This window comes from Typha latifolia, chromosome 5 (assembly GCF_019914945.1).
Source record: "Typha latifolia isolate L0001 chromosome 5, TyphaL0001v2, whole genome shotgun sequence".
NCBI classification, from domain to species: Eukaryota; Viridiplantae; Streptophyta; class Magnoliopsida; order Poales; family Typhaceae; genus Typha; species Typha latifolia.
In genome coordinates, this window is record NC_133090.1 from 16940955 (window position 1) to 16963658 (window position 22704).

The 22704-nt window shown below is 38.8% G+C and overlaps 4 protein-coding genes across 7 annotated transcripts; all 4 read left to right on the forward strand.

Moving 5' to 3' along the window:
- Positions 1 to 4914: 4914 nt before the first annotated feature.
- Positions 4915 to 6039, forward strand: LOC140789216 (protein UNUSUAL FLORAL ORGANS-like). Its single transcript, XM_073138819.1, has one exon. The coding sequence runs from the start codon at positions 4915 to 4917 to the stop codon at positions 6037 to 6039; it is 1125 nt and encodes a 374-aa protein (XP_072994920.1).
- Positions 6040 to 7430: 1391 nt separating this feature from the next.
- LOC140789217 (uncharacterized protein At1g15400-like) lies at positions 7431 to 7751 on the forward strand. The gene has a single exon (XM_073138820.1). The coding sequence runs from the start codon at positions 7431 to 7433 to the stop codon at positions 7749 to 7751; it is 321 nt and encodes a 106-aa protein (XP_072994921.1).
- Positions 7752 to 11996: 4245 nt separating this feature from the next.
- LOC140789042 (probable polygalacturonase At1g80170) lies at positions 11997 to 16409 on the forward strand. The gene is made up of 9 exons (XM_073138632.1): positions 11997 to 12302; positions 13098 to 13229; positions 13358 to 13528; positions 13650 to 13670; positions 13790 to 13997; positions 15261 to 15342; positions 15419 to 15527; positions 15624 to 15740; positions 15832 to 16409. The coding sequence occupies exons 1-9, from the start codon at positions 12138 to 12140 to the stop codon at positions 16123 to 16125; spliced, it is 1299 nt and encodes a 432-aa protein (XP_072994733.1). The 5' UTR covers positions 11997 to 12137; the 3' UTR covers positions 16126 to 16409.
- Positions 16410 to 16421: 12 nt separating this feature from the next.
- On the forward strand, positions 16422 to 20560 carry LOC140789043 (probable polygalacturonase At1g80170). 4 transcript variants are annotated; one of them, XM_073138633.1, is made up of 9 exons: positions 16422 to 16945; positions 17476 to 17607; positions 17754 to 17924; positions 18039 to 18059; positions 18378 to 18585; positions 19556 to 19637; positions 19717 to 19825; positions 19915 to 20031; positions 20109 to 20560. In XM_073138633.1, the coding sequence occupies exons 1-9, from the start codon at positions 16796 to 16798 to the stop codon at positions 20370 to 20372; spliced, it is 1254 nt and encodes a 417-aa protein (XP_072994734.1). In that variant the 5' UTR covers positions 16422 to 16795; the 3' UTR covers positions 20373 to 20560. The 4 variants fall into 4 exon arrangements, with proteins under 4 accessions (XP_072994734.1, XP_072994737.1, XP_072994735.1 ...); XM_073138636.1 differs by having other exon boundaries at positions 20147 to 20560; XM_073138634.1 differs by lacking the exon at positions 18039 to 18059.
- Positions 20561 to 22704: the final 2144 nt, after the last annotated feature.

The following is a 22704-nucleotide window of genomic DNA, read 5'->3' on the forward strand; positions in this document are numbered from 1 at the left end:
TCGTATTGATAGGTTTGTCTCGTTGAATAAAATTATCTAAGTCATGCATATACATGTGTTTGATTAGTATCCGGATACCCAGGAAAATGGATATGCACACGGTTAAAATAATGTAATAGTTGGATTTTCTTGTATCTAAGATTTTCCGAGTATGTTTGGACATGTTCCAAAATTGGGCCTTTTACCCTCTTCAGGCTTGGAAACCTTGTTTTTAACTTTCCACCATCTTTTTATAATTAAATGAAATCCAAATTTCTCATATTCTAAGTATATCTCTTCTGATGTTCGATGAGTTCTAAAATTCCAAGATTTGTAGTCTTTGTTAGAAGAAAGTGAACATATCTTAAGATGCATGATGCTTGTGTTATTCAAACGAATCTGATGTTTGTCATCTTGTCTTTGTTTCTCCTTATTATGTTTGGAGTTATAAGATTTTGACTTTTTAATTCTGATTTGGATATCTAGTTTCATATGACATGGTGTAAGTGATGCAAATCAATTTTTAGACAAAATACTGAAAATATGTAGTAGATTTATGCTTAAGAGGACTTTGATTTTATTCTCGAAGCACAGTTTCTGTAATTCATATGCCATAGCACATAAGAAGGAAATGCTCGGGATCACATGATATTAGCTATAAGTAGTTTAAGATGGATAACTAGAGACTTCACTTACCACCTTTTGTTTTCAAGCCGTATACTGAGCATTGTTGCAGGTCTGAATTAGAAGTAGATATGGAGCTACAATTATGCCATTGATCTAAGTATTTTATTTTGGTGCCAAAGTTAATTCTAATGCTCTAAGAAGTTATTAATTTCAACTCATTATAGAACCATATTTAGATATATGTTAATATTTATGTCCATTGTCCTTAGTATTCGGCGTATGTTTGTCTTATATTTATTTAAAACTTATGCACATATGTACCTTACCATTTTTAACTATTTTTTATAAATCGTGTAGTAGTACGTATTACAATTCAAAAAGTTTAGTGGGCAAGGCAAGTAATACAAATTATCAAAGTGTATATCTGCACTTGGGCCCGTGCTGTTTTCTTATCTATAATAACAGTTTGATTTGGCAAAGCATATGACCTGTCATTTTAGCAAAAGCAAACCTAAAATAGCTTTTCAAAGGTTCCGCTGCTGTACATAGGTCTCCCACGTAAAATTTTTAAATAATTTTAAGGGTTAATTAAGCTAACACTCCATGAATTGTATCCTGATTTTTATAGAGATCCCCTAAATTTTTTTAGGTTATAATGTCATCTCTAAATTTTTAGAAAATTTTAATATGACTCTTCTGTTCGTCTACATGACAATTAATTAACCCCCAAATAACCTAGACGCCCTCATAAACCCTTTAATTAAATTAGGATAAAAAGATATATATAATTAAATTTAACTTATTATAAAAGATAATCATCTTCCTCCCCCATCCACCATCACCAACTTCTCCTCTTCACCGTCACCAACCGCCTCTTCACCATAGCCAGCTGCCGAGATCGCCTCCATGCCATCGGCTTGTGATAGCCAAGCACCAGCCGACCAAGATAGCTGATCCCCCACCTTGCCCTCCTCCCCCTTCCCCCATCTCATTATCGGCAACATCGGCGAGGGGCAACACCGGCAGAAATGTCTACCAGCCTTGAGGAGGACCTTTCGCCTGCAGTGAGGGCAAGGGCAAGGGTTGAACTGGCCGAGTCGTTTGGGTTCGACTTCTTCACCAACTTCTTGATCAACCGCTTGCGCATCTGCGTCAGCAAGGAGCCGAGCAACCTCATTAAATTTTGGATTCATGAGCTACGCCGGCAATGACAACGAGCAAGAGGCCGCTCTCTCCGACCTCATCCAAGCCTTCCTCGAGCCCGACGAGGTGATTTGTAACGCCCCCGCCTGGCACAGGCACGTGCACGCCCACGCGTCCCCATGGCACGCGCGGCTCACGCGACAGGTTGGGCGGGGTCCGTCATGCACAGATACACTCCTGTGCACATATATTCATGACATCATTAAATAATACATGCTAACATATCTATGCTCATATAATCCAACACCAAATAAATTATATCATCAACCAAATAAACATGTTAACATATGAATATTCCAGTCCACAATAATATACACTAGACCACTACCTAGTCTGGCAGGACCCACACAGGCCACGACAAACTATCAAGATACAATTAAATAACTGATACACGAGTATACTATAATTTGACATATACTATATACATCATCGTCTGATACAATAAAGTACAATTATAACAAACAACGGTACAACTCAATTTCTATACAAACTATCATCTATACCGTCTCGCACATATAGCTCACCTCATCAATCCAAAATATCTTCTCGGGATATCTCAAATCGCTATCATATATCACATATCTGAGAGGATTAGAAAAGAAATAAAGAGAGTCATGAGTAAAAGGCTTAGTGAATAGACCTGACCCCGAATCAATGATGCCAAACGGAGAATAAGCTATGTACTGGATAATATGAATCAGAAAGAGCATCATGTCATGAATGAGTATATGAATAAATTCTCAATAATATATAAATAAAAAGTAGATAACATGTCATAACTGATAAACGTATATAATTATTGACAATGAATAAATAAATCTCCACGTCATACTATCATCATAACTCTCTCTCAAATATGATACATGATGCATGCCGACCATGACCATGCTATGATATCAAATGCAATCATATATGATATATATTGACCATTCGATAATCAGGTAATTAGATGATAATGAAATCATATGTATTTCTCAATATCTCAGTCATCAATGTCAGCTCTATATGTCATCATCATAGTAGACAGGGTATCAACATCCATCTAGACCAAGCACCCTCATAGCCGATAGAAATCTCGTGAGGATAACTCGCCACATATGCCCTGACGAACGGTATGTGTCCGAATGTCTGCTACGCACACAAACTAACGACCTCAGACGTAAGGCCAACAGGATCGCGACTATGTTGAGCGATCAATCATCTCCAATTATTTTTAAAGAGTGGGTTGTTACATGATTAGTGTGGGTTAGATGGAAGAGACACGTTGTTTGAGATTATTTAGGTAATTTACTTCTTTTTTTCTAAATTAATGAAATCGTTAACTTATCAGGGGTATAGTTGGTCATTACGCATTTTTTTGTCATCGCCGTTATTCGTTTTATTCATCCCAAAGTTTAGGGATGAATTGTAACTTAAAAACGTTTATTCCGGGAAAACCGAGTATACTTCAGGAGGTATTAGAGTAATTAACCATAATTTTAATATGTTACAAACCGGCTTGATCCGATTCGTAGTGGTTGAGATTTAGGTCTGCACAAGATTTATGATCTGTGGGTGAAGGCATGGATTCCTAAGTATAGGATGGAGGTGATGATGGAGTGGAGGCCGAGTAGTTGATGGAGGTGGCTCGATAATAGATAATGGTGGTGGTGCCTTGCGTATGCGATAGATAGTTGAAGGCTATGATTAACCTACAACGTGGTAAAAACCGTAACAGAAGATAAAGACGATTAAGATAGGGAGACGAAGGGGGAGAAATAGACTTGTCTTACGGGACTAGGGGGATTAGCGGAAGAGGGAGATTAAAAGCTAGACGCAATCGTGCTAACGGAAAAGGTTGCGCTAGTTGGTAAAGAAGAATGAGAGAGATGTAGAGGGCCGGTAGCCTAGTTGAGAGAGATGCCGGGGCAAAAGCCAATTAATTTTTAATTCCAAGTATATCTAAGATATAAACCATAAGACCCTATTTATAGAGATTAAATCAAAAAGTCTAAAACAAATTTAACTAAACCAGTCTTCCTTATCTTCTCGGATTAACCTTTCATTTTGCCGCACATAGATTCTGAATCTAGAGAAGTCGTGAATACCAAAGTTTTAGATCTGGAGGTTGGGATCTTATTCAACTAGTTCGATATTATTCAAATATCTGTAGAATATTCTACAAATATGTTTTTTAAACTGTGTAGAGCTGAATTTAACTAATTAAATAAAATTCTAACATACTAAGACTCTAACTAAACTAAATAAATAAATAAGATAACTAGACTCAATCCATTGAGCCCAATGTCTCCACGATGTAATCCAATCTGACCCAGATCGCATCATAATAGGAACATACTTATTAATAATATCTAACAAAATAAGAATCGGATATAAGACGTAGAAAAAAAAAAACATAGTGAATTAGCCTTTTTAGTTTAGGTCGTGCAGTTTATTTGGACTCGAGTCGAGTCTGACCTAAATTGCGTTCTGACAGGATTTAGCAGGGTCTGAGCAGCTCGAGTCCAATTATGTGTATCCACAGTCCGCACCGCAGTTCTTGCTTTGGATCCATCGGGCACACATTCCCATGGCCTTTTCGATACCTGATGATGTCATGTCTTGTCTCCATTTTATTTTATTAGTAATTGAGACCAAATGCTATGTTAATTTGTTAATTTGATGATGATGCCATATTATATATTGAAAGAAATATCCAAATGGAATTCACAGAGATCTTTGGCTTAATCTTTACTAAAGACTAGCTAACAGTTGGTAACCCGCGAGCATCAAGCAGTATAATATTAATCTAAGGAAAATGATAGCTCTGACAGATTTTAAAATTTCTTTTTATAAAAAAGCAAAAAAAAAATAAAAAATAAATATATATATATATATATATATATATATATATATATATATTTCAGGCTCCCATGTGGGCCACATGCACTCGATCGAAAAGGTTCGCTGCATCCAGCTATCACATCGCCCGATCGGAACCAATCATTCACCTCCAAGAGCCAATCCCCAATCCCCATATACTAAATAATCGTCTCTATTCCCAGACCATCTAAATCATCGTCTCGTCTCGTCTCCGCAAGGAGAAGCAAGTCGATCTCTACATCAATGTGGGAAGAGCTCCCCCTGGATGTCCTCTCCCGTCTTTTCTCCTTCCTCCCGCCGGACTCCTTCGCTCGCGCCATGTGCACGTGCCGTCACTGGCGCTTGTGCGCCCTCTCCCCTGCCCCGCCCCCGCCCCCGCCCCCACGCAGCCCACCATGGTTCCTTGCCATGGCCGCGCGCTCTAACCTCGCCCCCTCTTTCTGCTACGCCCACGACCCCGACCTCGCCCGGTGGCACTCCCTCCCCCTCGACTTCGCCATCGAGCCGCTCCGTCTCGTGGCGCCTCTCAGCGGCGGCCTCCTCCTCTGCAAATTCGCCGCCTCTACGACCCTCCGCCTCGCCCTTTGCAACCCCTTCACCCGCCAGTTCAGTCCCCTCCCCGACCTCCTCGCCCCAAGATCCAACCCCGCCGTCGGCGTCGTCCTTCCCGCCACCGCCTCCTCCTCTTTAATTTCCTTCTGCGTCGTCGTCGCGGGAGGCGCCTCGGGTGCGTCGTACCAGCCGACAATGGAGGTGTACGACTCAAGGCAATCAGGAGCATGGCGAGCGGCGGGATCCATGCCGATGGAGTTCGCGGTGCGCCTGACGGTGTGGACGCCCAACGAGAGTGTCCACGCGGCTGACGGCGTCATCTACTGGATGACATCGGCGCGCGCGTACAGCGTGGTGGGCTTCCATGTGGAGAGGCGGGAGTGGAGGGAGGTGAAGGTGCCCATGGCAGACAGCCTCGAGTGGGCCGCCCTCGTCCGCCGGAGCAACGGCCGGCTCAGCCTAGTGGGTGGCGCCGCGGACAGAAGGGCCCGCGTGTGGGAGCTCAGGGAGGAGGACGAATGGGCGGTGGTGGGGCTGGTGCCCAAGGAAATGGAGAGGAGGTTTTGGGGGAGTACATGTAGTAAAGATGAGATGAGCAGTTGTTGCAGTTATAAGTGGGGGAACACGAAGTGCGCGGGGAGTGAGGAGGGCGTGTACTTGTTCAGGGAATTGGGTTCGGAGATGTTGGTGTGGAGGGGAAGGGGAGAAGAGAAAGAGTGGGAGTGGAGTTTGGTGAAGGGGAACTGCACAATGCCCAGCATCCCCATCAAAGCACTTCTGCTTCACCCGACTCTATATCCCCCCCCTCTAAATTAATCCATGACCGCCACTGCAGCTGCTACCCTTTCCAGACGATCGAAGAGAGGAACCGACCGTGTTTCAATCCATCTTCGGGTTTGCGTTATGATCAAGACTTACTTTCTTTCTATCTCTTCGTCATGTACTTAAACTTATTAGGGATTAGACCCACTTCAATTAACTAAAATAACGGAACTGCATGCATTTCCTGGTTCCTACCTAAAATAAGTGCACCCACTTTCCAGTTGGGCTCAGTCGCGTACACATTCCAGTCCACCGAGTCATTAACAGTAACTTAGGCTGCAGAGCGAATCAATTTCCCGTTAATATTTTATTAGCAAAGAATCTCAAATCCTGGAGCACCGACGAACTGGATTCAGGTCGAATCAAATCAACGAATCCGATATCCAAATATGCAATAACTAGACACAATTAGGTGAGACTCAGATTAAATAGCAAGATCCATGGCCCCAGTATTTTAAGCTCCATCTCAACCTCCTCTCTGATCATCAACAACTTGATCATGCGGACTTGTGGCTTTCACACCATGCGGACTTGTGGCTCCTCTCTGATTATCTAGTGGCCTCCACTTGTGACGTCGAGTCATCCAAGGCCAGCTAATGGGTGTTATTGAGAAAAGTCAAGATCATTTAATGGGGTCGACTATCGCGTATAATTAGTAAAAAGAAACATTGTTTGCAAGTAAGTGCGCAATTAATCATTTTTCGCGTTGTCCTTGCGTGCCTAATAAAGGGCTTTGGAGGCTTGGATGCGGATAACTCGAAGGCGCGATCATTTATTAAATTCCTCCTGTATGGAGATAACTGCTGTAGAAGAAGGCCTTTCAAAGTTTGGTTTGGAAATATGCTGTGAAGGCTGAATAGGGCGGTCAAGGGTTCATGGTTTCTTGGCAGTCCAAAAAGATAACGGAAGTTTATAACTTAAAAGATAGAAATTGAAAACTTAAAAAAGAAAAAATATGAAGAAGGACAGGGACAGGAGGAGGTGTTTGGTATTTGCGGAAAGGGGGGGAGTTTGAACAGGTAAATGATTTGCAATCAAATAAATTGTTTCTTTCCTCTGAATTCTGAAGCTTCTCTCTCTCTCTCTCTCTCTCTCCACCCTCAAAAGTTGACCACCAATTCCAGTCCTCTCTGTCTCTCTGTCTCTCTCTCTATATCTTGACCCTTCCGCCTTTCCACAGCCACCCTCTCCTTCTCCTTGTTCACACGCGGTCACATATATCTTCTTCATCGGCGTCTCTAGATAACAATCCTCTTCTTCAGAACATTCCCATCTGTTGGTAGGAAACCAAATTCCAATTCAATTCCTCTCCTTCACATAAAGAGCGAGAGCGAGAGCGAGAGAGAGAGAGAGAGAGAGAGAGAGAGAGAGAGAGAGAGAGAGATATGGCAGGTCTACAGCGGTCGAGCGAGACCTTTCGGAGGTCAGGTTCATCAGGATTGGTGTGGGAGGACCGGTTTCTATCGGAGGAGCTCAATCAAGGGAAGAAGGGCAGTGAGGAGGAAGGCGGAGGTGGTGGTGCGGTGGCGTCCTCCATGGAGCACAGCCGATCCAACGGCGGTCGCGTCGGGTATCGAACAGTAGGTCGGATCTCACCTGCGTTGGACCCACCCTCTCCAAGAGTTTCTGTCTGCGGCTTCTGCGGTTTCTTTGGGAAGCCCAACCACAACAACCCACCCAATCCAAAGACCAACAAGCGCCGCTGACAGATCCTGGTTTTCTTTCTATCGACCACCGCGTTTTCTACTCTTTTTTATGGATGGATGGATGGATGGATTTCTTCATTTTCTTATCTATGGCGTCTCTAAAAGATGATTAGATAGTTTTGTATAAGAGTGGACGGACCTTAATACTGTATTATAATCGTGGACATACTCTCTTAAATTTCTTGTTCAATTTCTTCTTGGGAATTGAGGAAGCTTCAATCGCGCACGCCGACCTTCATAATTTCTTTTTCTTTTTTTCTCGTTTCTTTCTTCGATCTCTCTACGTACACTCATGATGTGATCGTAAAAATGGCCAAAACGTTAGTTATCTTTCTGATTACATTGCTTGCTGTAAGGCTAAAATTTTAGTTGGTCTTATCTCTCCATGATTGGCTAATTACGAGTGGATATAGCTGCAAGCGAGTCTAGAAGTTTCACAATCCTTGGTATTTACTGGGAGGAAAAGGTAAGTAGTAGGACGGTCTCTCTCTCTAGACGGAAATAGATTTAAGGTTTTCTTACTACGTTACGTAATCGCGTGCCCACTGTTAGTTGAAACCAACTTTAAATAATTAGTCACCCCCCCCAATAATACATGTATTCATCATTGTCACGCCTTTGTCAGACATTAGTAAAGACGATGGCATTCTAATGTCATGTCATCGCTCTGTATGGGCGGCTAAAGCTTATCTCCTCGCATACTCAAACATTATAGATTCCTTTACATCAATTTGGAAAACGTCATCACCAAACCCGTTCTACGATAGATTAAAAACCGGAGACTCGTTTTATCTTATTATCTATCTACTGAAGAGACACATCACATGCCCGGTGAGTGATCACCACTAGCTACTTGCCTGCTTGCTCTTTAACTTTTGTGTATGAATACTGATAACAAATATTGATCCGACCTAATAATTTGCTTATTAATTACGTTTAGATTAGTCTAATTGAATTTATGTCAAAACAGGTAAATTTATTTAACCCGATTAATAATTCGGTTGTGTTCAAATTTATATAGCTAACTAATTTTGACTCATTTAAGTATACAGATCAAATAAACCTGCCAACCCATACTATATAAATTAACTCTAAACCTAGCCCTATCTCTCACACAACCTCTCACTGCTTCACCCTTAAATTGACTCACACAATCGCCCTACGATATTCGCCCATCTCCACTGATTCCTCGCCTCTCACATTCACCATAGTCTTCCTCATGTCAAAAGCCCTATCTCCATTCTCCACCATCTCCTCACGTTGCCTATCTCAGCTCGTTTGCCGCCCTAATCTTTCTCAAGAATAAAAAATCCTCTTCTTCAGCCCTCCAGTTGAAACCCTCTACCTCACATCAAAACCCTCTTCCTCACCACTGTCGAGTGCTGCCCTCTTCCTCACATCCATCGCCGCTGCCTACCGAACCCTCACTGCCATTGCCTGCCATCTTCCTCTTGTTATAACAAATTGTGAAGTTATCAAACCAAGGGTTGCAACTGCAACTCATATATCTCAGATTATAAGAGTTGACTTTCTTTTCGCCCTATCTACTAAGTTATCTTTTGCTTCAAATGTTATGTTACTCAAAATGTGTGATACATTTTATTACATCTTTCTAAAAATTGCTGTGTATTAGGTCATCTACACTTTTGTGGTGACTGATTTAAATGTTAATTATGCTTAGCAAACTTGGTGGAACTAGTCGGATATGTTTGATTTGTTTAATACAATGTTTGAAGTGTTTGATTTGTTTAATTACATTGCCCGCCCTTCTACCGCCTCAACTCCAAGAAAGGTTTGCTGCTGATTCTCTAACCACTCAGAGTTAGAGTCAACATCAAAGGTGGTGACACACTATTTATTATTTTACTGTATTTTGATTTGTTTAATTAGTTTTACTTGTTTACCGTTTACTTATTAGATCTGTTTAATTATTGCAATATTTTTCTCATACCATAGTCCTATTATTTTACTGCATTGATATGTTTCTTGCAATGTTTTAGTTTAATTCAACTTAGTTTCATGGCTTTTATTTCTATGTCACAATATTGTTTCTTATACCCTCATTTTAATTATGCATGATTGTACAGAGATATTCACTAAAGATAGAATAACTATTTTTGAAGACATTCCTTCTCCCATAATATGTGGGGTGAACTCTCATAAATAACGAAAAAGAAAGCAAAATCTTGTGTTTGGGAAGTGTACAGGGAGCTTCCAATTGTTGAGGATGGGTTAATGAAGGCTAAATATAAATTGTGTTGTATTATATATATATATATCAAATAGTAAGTACATGACTGAAAATATGAAACATGATATATTATATATCCAAAGTTAAAAACTAAACATGTAAGTCAATTATTTCTTACCGAATCAGAAGAATTTATCTCTTTACAAGTTTTTAAATTTGACTAAGAGAAATATTATGAATTGATAACAATGACAATTGTTAAGCATGATTTATTGACCGTGAAAGTTTTAATTTATACTCGAGATTGCTTGTTTCTAGAGGTAATCATATTTTATTAGTTTTTATATAAATATTTAAAAATTTTAGTCTGTAAATTATTTTATCGTATTATGATAGAAAATTTGAATGGTCAAATACATAGATCTAAATACATAAATCTGCAAAATCAATGACCAATGTAAGTAAAGCTGCAAAATTCGATGAATGGTCAAATGCATAAATCTAAATACTTAATAATGTACTTGTATAGATGTTAATATCTAGGAAGAATAGAGATTCTTGCATTTCTATGCCGTTTTTGGGAGATATCATAGTTTCTCAAATTCTTATATATGAGACAATCTAGGTATCTCAATTTTCTCAAGATATTTTCTTTTGTAATTTTTGTAATTATATTTTTCACTGTCTATATTTTATATATTTTATTGATGTTTAGTATGAGAATCTTAACTTTATCTTTTTCTCTATCTTTTATCTTATGTTCTTTTTGACATGGTGACAATATTGGGACTAAAATGGAGAGTTCAATATTATTGTTTTACGTATTTCAAATTTTTATAATTGATTATAAACTTAAAATTTTGTTCTAATTATTATTGGATTGTAATATTTGAGAGTTTGGACTAAAATTTGTTGTATAGATTTGTTCTAAACTTTTGTTCAATACAATTTGTTGTATGAGTTTAGGCTTAAGATTAGAACTTTGTTCTAAGCTTCAAACTTTATTGTATGCATTTGTGTTATAGCGAATTATTAGGATTATTATTTTTATGTTGTATAAGTTTTAAGTTGAAATAGATCATTTTAATTGTATAATGCATAATTTCTATATGATAAATTAATAAATATTAAATTTTATATAAAGTTAATATTACTTTGTTATTAGTTTCTTTTTGTCCAAGTCACTTCTCTTTTTGTCCAACTATTGTATTATCATGTCGTGTTAAATAGGTTATCATAATACTAGAAATCCAATCAATTTTGATGTTCAAATTTTTTTATCATGTCATATAATATATTAAGTATTATTATCTCCAAAGTTGCTTTTGTATATACTTTTAGCGTTTGTGGTAGGCTATTTAACCAACCTAGACTTGTTTTAAAGCTTGAGATTATAGAAACTTTAATTTGTACTCGAGTTTATCATATTATAATAGAATCGAGTTTATCATATTATAATAGAATTTAGTATGATTGGAGGAGCTAATAAGATATTATAGATTTGGATTCAATAACTAAGACAAGTGAAGATATAGAATCCAATTTTAATAAGGCGATTTTAATATCTACAAGAAATAGAGGTTCTTGCAATTATATGCCGTTATGTAACCAAATTAACTTTTGAAGAAGTGACGAATAAAAGGAGGTTCTAGTTGAGGAGGGTGTTGATTTGATTTTTCAGTATTAAGAATTCGAGGAATCTCTATTCTCTAATAATGAAATGAAATGCACAAGAGGAGGAGAAGAAGAAGAAGAAGAAGAAGAAGAAGCGTACCGGGAAGGGCAAGGCTAATGCCTAATGTGGGACTCCCGAAGCCGAAAAGGATCGAGAAGCCCCACAGGAAAAGCGGGATGGCGTGCGTACAAGCCACAAGTGGATCGAAGAGGAGGACAACTCACAAAGAAGACGAAGATTATTTGAGGGAGACCGAGAATTAAGGACATGGTTGTGGAAAACTTTGGAAGATAGATACCAAATTTGAGTGCGCAAATTTTGATTTTTGAAGATATTAACCCGTCGTCTGATCGATCATATCATCGGATCCTTGTGGTTGGATACTACTATAATGTATTACTTACTAGTGCTCCCTCTCATCATCTCACACGGTAGGGCCATCGAGGGACATACATATATTTATGTCTTGTCTTCATTCCATCGGGAACCTTCCCGACTCTGAGCTAGACGAAGAAGAAAGATGCCATCTATCGATCTCGCCGGCATGCTAGCCCCCTCATCTTTTCCATCTCTCCTTCTTTTTCTGCTCATCCCTCCCTTCTTCGCCGGCGTCGCGGGATTCACCTTTCGATTGTCGGTCGATGAATTTGGAGCGGTCGGCAATGGTAGTGCCGACGACACCCAGGTACATACACCAATTCTAACTTCCTTCACGTTTATTGCGATAAGAATGTAAGGAATACCCATTTCTTTTTTATCTTTCTTTCTTGCCATCATCAACAAGAACGTCAATCTCAGTCCTCTCTAAGCCTTCACTGGGAGATTTACTCAACATTACTTATTACACAACCTATAATCAAATTTGCAAGACGCTTGAACAATGATAATGGTTTATTCTTTTTAGCCAAATTTTTGTAACCAATAAACACTAGTGTGCTGGATAGAATAACCAAGGAAGAAGGTAGATTTCTTACATGCGATTGCAAGGTAGAAAAAAGAGCGGTGGTGGCTAATCTGTATTGAAATACTAGATGCATTCTCTAATCCGCTGCATTAGCATTAGATCATTCATTCACTATAAGATCAACTCTTCATCTGTGTATCCCTGATTTCACATTAGGGGATCTTAGCACTACTCCGTAGCTTTCAGTTCGTTTTTTGAACATTAAAATTAATTGTGGCTTCCATTTGAATTCCTTGTTCATGTTTGTGTTTGGTGAACCCAATGCGTCATTAACTCATTATTATATTCTATTAAATTTGTTCTCTCAAAATTGTACCCATATTGAAGAATTACAATTCGACTATCGATAGGTAGATTTGTTATATTCATTTCCCATATAAGTAACTTCAGCGTTCTGTTTTGTTGTACATACCACTTGTCTCTTCCGTCCTAACGTAATATATACTTGTCATACTTCCCTGAAGTTTCCCTATTTGTGCAGTAAAATGGGATTTCAGATGGTTCTTCTTATTTCAGGCCTTCTTAGATGCTTGGAACGTCTCTTGTTCTTCAGCAACTAGAACAATCCTTGAAGTTCCAGCAGGAAAGGTGTATTTGGTTAGGCCAACAAATTTTGCTGGCCCCTGTAAAGCAAGACTGAAACTTGCGGTATGCCTTCCTTCTTTTTGTTTGTTCCCCTTTTCGTTTGTTTCTCATCTTCCTTTAACTTCCAAATTTCCCCAACTACATTTATTTTTGCTTGTTTGCTTATTGACATTAGGATACCATTTGCATAGATCAGGGGAACTATCATTGCTCCATCAGATCCTGGTATCTGGGATGAGCTTGATCCTAATAAATGGCTTTATTTCCGTGGGATGAACGGGTTGGTAGTGGAAGGTGGAGGGACTATTGATGGCATGGGTCATGAGTGGTGGGCACGGTCGTGCAAGAGAAATGCAACATATGTAATGTTTCAGTACTTTGAAATAAATCTGCATCTAGATATCTGTTTGGTGGATGGGTGCTTGCATATTTTTGTTTATGGAGCACTGAAATCTGAATCTTCCCTTGTCTTCCATTTTGCAGCCCTGTAGACGTGCTCCTAAGGTTAGTGCATTTTTTTTTTCTTGAATGGCAATTGGATATCAAGAATCATCCTTGTGGTTTGCTCTCTTGCTATGATTCATTATTTTTCATGTGGAAGTTGAGGTCCATGTATGATGCAGGCTGTTACTTTCCATCAGTGCAAACATCTTACCATCCAGGAGTTGACTCTAAGGAACAGTCAGCAGATGCATATGGCATTCTCCTCATGTTCTCACATTTGGGTGTCTCGTCTGAAGGTGATTGCACCTGCTGAAAGCCCCAATACTGATGGGATCCACATAAGTGAATCAACCTCTGTTTTGGTGAAGGATAGTACAATAAGAACAGGTTTGTTGTATCCTACCATTTAGCATTGCCATTCTAATAGCTGATTTCTATTCACGCGACCCATCTAGCATCATATTGAAGAGTTACTATTTTCAGCTCTTTTAGGTTGTGTATCCTATTCTACTGTTATTGACAATGTCATCAAGGCACAGAAATTTGAATATAAGGCTAATAAGTTAATAACATCAATATTCAATTGTTCTTGCATCCTAACATTTATTGATGGCATGTACTCTTATATGAATTATAAGCTTATGGATTCTCATTTGCTAGAAAGGTAACATTAAGTGAAATGACATGTATTTGGACAGGTTAATCTTGTAATTCCTTTATAACTTTTGAATGCTATTGATTTTCATACTTATTCAGCCTTTGCTTATATTTGGTATACATATATATATATATTGAAGAACTTGAATTGGTAATTGTTTTCAAGGTACAGTCAGTTTTGTTACAAATTTTTGGCATATATGTTGGTTATAAAAACCAAACAGCAAGTACACATGCTAAAGGAATGAAATGGAAAGGGGACACTAAATTTTAAAGAGAGCTATGAAGAGGGATGAAGTCTCGTGGTACATTAGAAATATAAAGGCTGCAAGGCTTTCACTTACTACCTAGAAGAGTTTAAACTTGTTCACATTTACAAGTTCAAGGAGCTGCCAATTGGCTGGCTAATTGAGCTAGATTAGAAATATCTCCTTTTTTGGAGTGGGTTGCATAGTCTTGACCATTGTTAGTAGGGACTAGGGACTTTGCACACATTCCAATTAAATGCTTGAGTAGGATGTAAGTTTAATTTTTTTTCTAAATGGAATTTCCTTCTAATGAAAAAAAAGGTTGATTGAAGCAGGATTTGATGAAACCTGAGAGAACAAAGTGTGCTATTAAAGAATATGAAATGGATGTGCCTAAACAAATTGCATGCTAACACTATGAACAAAGTACACATTTAGCTGACCCACTCTCCTCTTAGCTCTTAGGTTTTAGGTCATGTGCCACAAGCCAGTTCACTTCTAAATAACAAGTGCAATTCTCACAACGAGTGGTTGACTTGTAATGAGACTATTCTTGAATCTGTGATGTAGGCTTTAAGAATGCTCATTTAAAAGAAGATTGCCATCTAGGTGAAAATCCACAGTGCATGATTGATAGTGTTTCAGAGATGCCTTTTCCGTTCACATAATACTTTCCCTATCAGATTATTCTTTTCTGGGAGGCATCATTAATATGGTTAATATCGTCTAATTTACGTCATTTCAGGAGACGACTGCATCTCTATAGTCTCTAATTCTTCAAATGTTCAAATAAGTCGCATTGTGTGTGGACCTGGTCATGGTATAAGGTAGCCACTTTAGTCGTAATTACGCACATGGGCAAATATTGTTATTAGTAGACTTATCATTCTCTTTGCTCATCAGCATTGGAAGCTTGGGCAAATCACAATCATATGACCAAGTGCACAATGTGAGAGTGGATGGATGTGTTATTTCTAACACTGAAAATGGCGTAAGGATCAAGACATGGCAGGTAAGATGGTGCCCTCAGTTTCAAAACATGAAGTTGAAACTAAAATGAATCAATTATGTCAAATAAAATTCGATACACGTGTGACATCTGTATCAGGGAGGCAGTGGTTATGCCCGCAGGATAGTTTTTGAAAACATCCTGATGAGGAATGTTTCAAACCCTATCATCATTGATCAATACTATTGTGACTCACCAATTCCATGCCAAAACCAGGTATGAAAGGCTTACTTCCAGGCACTATGTATAATGTGACATCTTCAAATGCTTGTTTTCTCTATAAGGTTTTGGTAATCAACAATTGCAGACATTAGCTGTTAAGGTGGATGCGATTTCTTTCATTGGCATCAAGGGAACGTCAGCTACAAAAGACGCAGTAAAATTTGCGTGCAGCGACAGCTTTCCATGTGAGAATTTATTTCTGAAAGACATTAACCTGTCATCGGAATCTGGTGGGGAAGTGACTGCTTCTTGTTGGAAGGCATCAGGATTCAGTTTAGGTTTTGTCAATCCACCTTCTTGCTTGTCAAGTGCTGGGCTCTTAATCGAACAGTACTCTAATTCCAGTATGACACATAATGCCGTGGTAGGATATATTTGAGTTCATTTAAGGTTATCTACTGCAACATCGCAGAGGATACCCATAGTCTACACTTGAAGAATCACTGCTGTATAAATGCAACTCATGTTACTGCATAGACGACAAGGATGTATTCTATGATGTAACAGTTACTACATTTTTAAATGAGAAGAGCTCTTATAGTTCTATGAAAGAAAAAAATGAACTTCATTATACTTTTTCAAACGGGGGAAGCGAAGACAAATATATGTTATGCGATAATTTCGACATTGATAGGTTAATAAATGTGATCCCCTTTGTTGCAAGTAGACAAGCATCAGAAAGTCCCGTTTTGATGACGTGTTTAGAAAAGGTCTACATGGTCGAACATTTCATTCCAAAGATGAAGCAGCCGACTAGTTGGATCGAGCCGAGTGGCGTCTATTTGCCACTGCGTAGGCGGCAGGGCAAGCAGTCGGAGACGACGGGGGGTTCTTCTTCTTCTTCTTTCTTCTACGTCGTCTTCTTCTTCTTCTCCTCCTCCTCCTTCCAATTTGTAGTCGCGAAGTCGCATTTGTATTAACTGTCATCCGGGGGGATTCATACCAAATGCGCAGACTAACAATAATTTGTATAAATAGTTAAGGGGGCCCTCCGCAATGATCACACCGCCACAAGTATCGTCCATCCACCGACTTGGATCAAGAAGAAGATGGGATCCAACAATCCATCCCCATCACCATCTCTCTCCGTCCTCCTCTTCCTCATCATCCCTTTCTTGGTCGGCGTGGGTGGGACGACCTCCCCATTCTCGGTCGATGAATTTGGGGCGGTAGGAAATGGAAGGGCCGATGACACCCAGGTACATACACCAATCTTCCTTCCTTCCTTCGAGGGATACACCATTTTTAGTGACTTGGCGAGCTCGAAGAATCCATGTTTTACAAGCAAAACAAAACAATCAAACATCTCCATTTTATGGTAGATCTAAATGTTCGGCACTAGCTCATATGCTCTTGTCAAATATAAGGATCAGATTGTTGCCCTTTTCTTTGAAATGTTGCTTGTGTCGTGATGGTCTAGTGAGGTGATTCTGGTTCTTGGTCCTATATTTAAACCCAAACTCTACCATACATCAATTATAGGCAGAGAAATTTAAAGTTAACCAGGAAAATTTAGCAGCCTGAGTCAATGACCACGAAATTTATCCACTGCTAAAATGAGACGCGCCTTTATTTTTTAATTTTTCCGTAGGGAGATTTCAGTTCACCCTGACCATCAAATAAAATGAGACTTCCATTTTATATTTAGCATAATTATTAGTTTTTCAAACTTCTGAACTTTTCCTGTTCATACTGTAAAATGAGATTTCGGATGAATGTCTTCTTTCAGGCTTTCTTAGATGCTTGGAACGTCTCCTGTTCATCACCAACTAGAACAGTCCTTGAAATTCCAGCAGGAAAAGTATATCTGGTTAGGCCAGTAAATTTTGTTGGCCCCTGTAATGCAAAGCTGAAACTTGTGGTATGCTTTCTCTGTATGTGTAATTTCAGATTTTCCTTTTTTTCTTTTTAATTTTTCACTCTTCCTTTCTGCATGCTTTTCTGAAAATGCAAACTACATTTGCTTTTGCTTGCTTGCTTATTTACACCAAGTTGCCATTTGCATAGATTAGGGGAACTATTGTTGCTCCATCAGATCCTGGTATCTGGGATAAGCTAGACCCTGAAAAGTGGATTTATTTCCTTGGGGTGAACTGGATGGTGGTGGAAGGTGGAGGGACAATCAATGGCATGGGACAAGAATGGTGGGCACAGTCATGCAAGAGAAATAAAACTAATGTAATGCAGTTTTTAATTTTATGCATCTGGTTATCTGTTGGGTGGGTGCATATTTGCATTATTGCTCTTGTGGAACTTCAAATTCTGAATGCTGCCTTTGTTTTTTATTTGCAGCCATGCCGAAGTGCTCCTATGGTTAGTGCCTATTTCCTTTAGGCAAAGGAATAGCAAGCAACAATCATACAGTCTTTCTGTTTGTTAACTAAGCATTCCCCCTCTCATGGGTTTAGGATATTTTAATCGCCCCAAAAAGTGAAGTTCTGAATTAATTATGTGTGGGTTTTATATCTTAAATGACAGCTTGGCCTGACGGCTATGATACCATGATTATTAATCATTTTGTCTAAAAGTTCAAGCTATTTGGAAATGATAATTTTTAATTTCTTTTTTTAATGTCGTCTTTCTAGGATCCATTCTTCTTCTCGTGAAAGTGAAGTTACATCTATGATGCAGGCAATTTCTTTCTATCAGTGCAAACATCTTACTATGAGAAACTTGACCGTAACGAATAGTCAAAAGATGCATATAGCATTTTTCTCATCTTCTCACATTCGCGCATCTCATATGACGGTGATTGCGCCTGCTGACAGCCCGAACACTGATGGAATTCACTTAAATGAATCAGTCTCTGTTGTGGTCAAGGATAGTACAATAAGAACAGGTCTACTTTTGGTCTTTGGCCATTTCTACCTATTCTACTATGCTAATTTCTACTCAGATCTAGTACTTAAAGTTTTCTCTTTTATCTAATTCTACCTTATTCTAGGGTTATCCGTAGTATCATCAAGATGATGGCTTCTAAATTTAAGCTTGAAATATTTTACTTTAGCCTTTAAGTTTCAATGCTCAAACTATTATTGGATCCTAACATTTCTTTATTGTTTAATGGAAATGTGACATATATTTGGAAAAGCTAAGGTTTTTATTCCCTTTTAACTTTTGAATGTGATTGATTTTCATACTTGTTCTGCTGTTCGTATGTTTGGTTTCTATACTGATCTTAGTTAGCTGATGCTATCCATCTTGCATGAAGTGGTTAACTTGTTTTGCGTCAGTTATACCATGCTTGTTCTACCGCATCAAGGAATTACAGGAATATGGTAGATGAATCTTTAAGAACTCACATGGAGATAATCAATTGACGTCAATGTAAAGTTGGTCTTGCAACGAACTTTTGACAAATGCATGGCTTATGCACACCAAACTGTCAATACTAATGCTCGTGCTAAAGGAGTGAAGCAGGATTGGATGAAACCCAAGTGAAAGAATCTTTTTTTTTTTTCTTTTGAAACTCTCAAACAGACTGCTGAAACAATTGCTTTCTAAAACCATGAATGAAGTGCACATGGAGCTTACCGATTCTTGCAGCTCTTACTGATGTTGTAGCTAATTTGCTGCAAGCCAGCTTGCTACTTATAAGCAAGTGCAAATCTCACCAAGATTTATCTGGCTTATGATGAATTTAATCTTGAATCTGCATAACATTAAGCTTTGAATCCTCACTGCTTGATAGTGTTTTTCCACTTAGCTTATTGTTCACCTTATCAAGATTTCTGTTATCAGATTATTCACTTTCTGAAAGGCATAAAATATATCTTTATACTATCTGATTTTTATTTACTTTATTTCAGGGGATGACTGCATCTCCATAGTTGCTAATTCTTCGGACATCCGAATAAGGCGCATTGTGTGTGGACCTGGTCATGGTATAAGGTAGTCACTTGTTTTAATTATTTTAGGTAGACAAGTATTGTGCTGAATTAATAGACTTGTGTTACTCTTTGCTCAACAGTATCGGAAGCTTGGGGAAAGCACAAGCGTATGATCAAGTGCATAATATTCGAGTGGATGAATGTCTTATTACCAATACACAAAATGGTGTAAGGATCAAGTCGTGGCAGGTAAAACATTTCCCCCCTTTTATATCGAATCGTGAAGTTCAAAAGGAGTTGGTCAATGAAAATTTTAGTGTGTGTAATATTTGCATCAGGGTGGTAGTGGTTATGCCCGGAAGATAGTTTTCCAAAATATCTGGATGAAGAATGTTTCAAACCCGATAATAATTGATCAATATTATTGCGACTCAACTACTCCATGTGAAAACCAGGTAAAATCTTTACACTTTCACGTATTATCACCTCCAAAGTGTTTCCTCCATAATGCTTCGGTAATCAACAAATGCAGACAATGGCTGTTAAAATGGATGATATTTCTTTCATTAGCATCAATGGAACATCGGCCACAAAAGATGCAATAAGATTTGCATGCAGCGACAGTTTTCCGTGTGAGAAATTATTTCTGAAAGACATCTATTTATCCTTAGAATCTGGAGGCCCAGTAGCTGCTTATTGTTGGAAGGCGACAGGACACAGTTCTGGTTTAGTTTATCCACTATCTTGCCTTTCAAGTGCTGGGGACCACGGCAAACAGTATTATGGTTCCCGATAACATATAATCTTATGTTTAGATATGTTTAAGGACATTTAAGCTTATCTGTTCCAAGTTTCCAACATTATACCATATATATATATATATATAGATGTGTGTGTGTGTGTATATGATGTGTGTTTGTTTGACGATCTGGACATTTGTATCACAAAATGGGACATCATAAATAGTTTTAATACTTTTATCAAGTCAGTTATTAGTGTTTTTTAAGGTCTTGAACCAAGCCTGTGATTGAGGCAACCACTTTAGGAACAACAGCTTCATGGCTAGAATAAGGGTTGCAGCTTTGATTATTTTATCACGGGAAAGAACCATAGTTGAATTTTGGGGTATTTAATTTCATCGATCCCACAGCACTGTACTGATTCTTCTTATCTCACAAGTAAGTCATTTGGTTCGGTAAAGAAAAATATAAATGTGGGCAATTGAAGTTATTGTTGCCAAAATATGGCCAGGAGAGTAACCTGTACACTTTAGCTCCTCAATTATGACTTAATAATATCATCTCTTATCATATTGCCGGCATATTGAAGTATGCAATAAACTAGACGACCAATAGGCTGGAAACATAAAAAGTTTTTTATTCGGTGGGCAGGGCTGCCGAAAGATATGCAATATCCGCGGATGGAAATGGAATCCCACCGACTCCGCGTATCGTCCGCCGCACGCTTCCCTCCCTCTTTTACTTTTGACTTTACTTTTTTGTTTTGTTTTTTTGGCGACCATAGCACGTGACGTGGTTCGGTCAATACGCACCTTCTTCCTCGCACTCGCCCCGATCGAAATCGAACTGGAAGACTCCCGTACGTCTCCAAAAATTTCTTTACAACTCATCGCCAGGTCATGCCCTCCAGTCGTCCATTTCATCCATATCCGCACATATCTGTGTATATATGTTCAAAACATGGTTGGCCAAATGAATGCTTCATTCATTCTCAGGTACATTTTAACTCTCCAACGCATCTGCTAACCTTAGTCCCAACATTGATTGATCTCCTCCAAAAACCAAAGAGTGGTAAAGAAGACAAATTAAATTAGGTGGCCCTTGATTGGAACTTGACCAAATTAGCCAGAGACGCAACATTTGATCAGATGGCAAAAGAGAAGCTCGGCACCACCACCACCACCACGATTCAATCGTCGGCGATAACACGAGAACAAGAAGTGATCAATAATGGAGACAAGATGAAGGCAAGGACGAGGAGGGCGGTGGAGAAAAAGGACGATGTTAACGAGAGCGCGGATGCGTTCATCAAGCGGTTCAGGCAGCAGCTCCTGCTGCAGCGATTGCAGTCCATGGAAAATTACCAACAGATGCTTGCCAGAGGCCTCTGACTACTGCTCGCACTAGCTACCTTCTGCTATATATATATATATATATATATCTTGTTTAATTTCCATCCTTAATTTGGTCATTCAATTTCTTTATTTCTTCATGGAGTTTTCCCATTGTGTTGGTTTCCTATTTTGTGGGTTTTATTTGCAAATTGATAAGCTCAGCTTGGCAGAAGTACATATAAGAATATGCATGTAAGATGTTAGTTGTAATTGAAGAATTATTTATATAATAATTCTCTTATTCCCTCGCAGCCGTACCTGTTCTTCATTACTTATTTATATAGATTAATAACTCCTAGCCGTATGTTCGAGTGCGGGCTCCTCACTTTCTTCAGTTAGATTTTCTGTGTCGGGTTGGGCCGGTAAAACGGGCTGGGTCTGCAGCTTGGGCTGGATCAGGGATTAGTCAAGCCGGCAAATGAGCTTTCGGAAAGTCACTTTTAGTTTTGGACATTATTGGCACTTGTTGAAACTGAAAATCACATTTCTTCAAACTTCGACTCATTCTGCAATGCTAATTCGTGCTGTTTTCTTTCCTTCCTTCCTTTTATAGTTTAGCGACATATTTTTGCTCAATAACTCCAAGGAATATATCTATATAGGTATCTAATGAAAATTATAACCGACGTCGTTTTCTTCAAACTTTATTTTTTGGTTGAGCTTTTATTAATTGCTCTGAATATGTCTGAAGTTTTTAATCCACTTCTGTCCTTGTACAATCCAATGTGTTCCGAAGAGTGAGACAGTAGATAATGGAGGACAAGAATGAGATTAAAGGAAGAAAGTAATAGGAACGTAAGAGTGGACATCGATCGTTCATGCATTTAGGCGGCCTTTTTCTCGTCCTTGGTGTGTAATTAGTAATGGCTTAATGTTGATGTTCCTCTGGATGGAATTAAACAAACGGTGGTTGTTTCATCTGCGGGCCATCTCACCTTTAATGTTTGCATCAAGAATGCTTTCGGGTTGAGATTCGCATTCGAACGTGACTGGG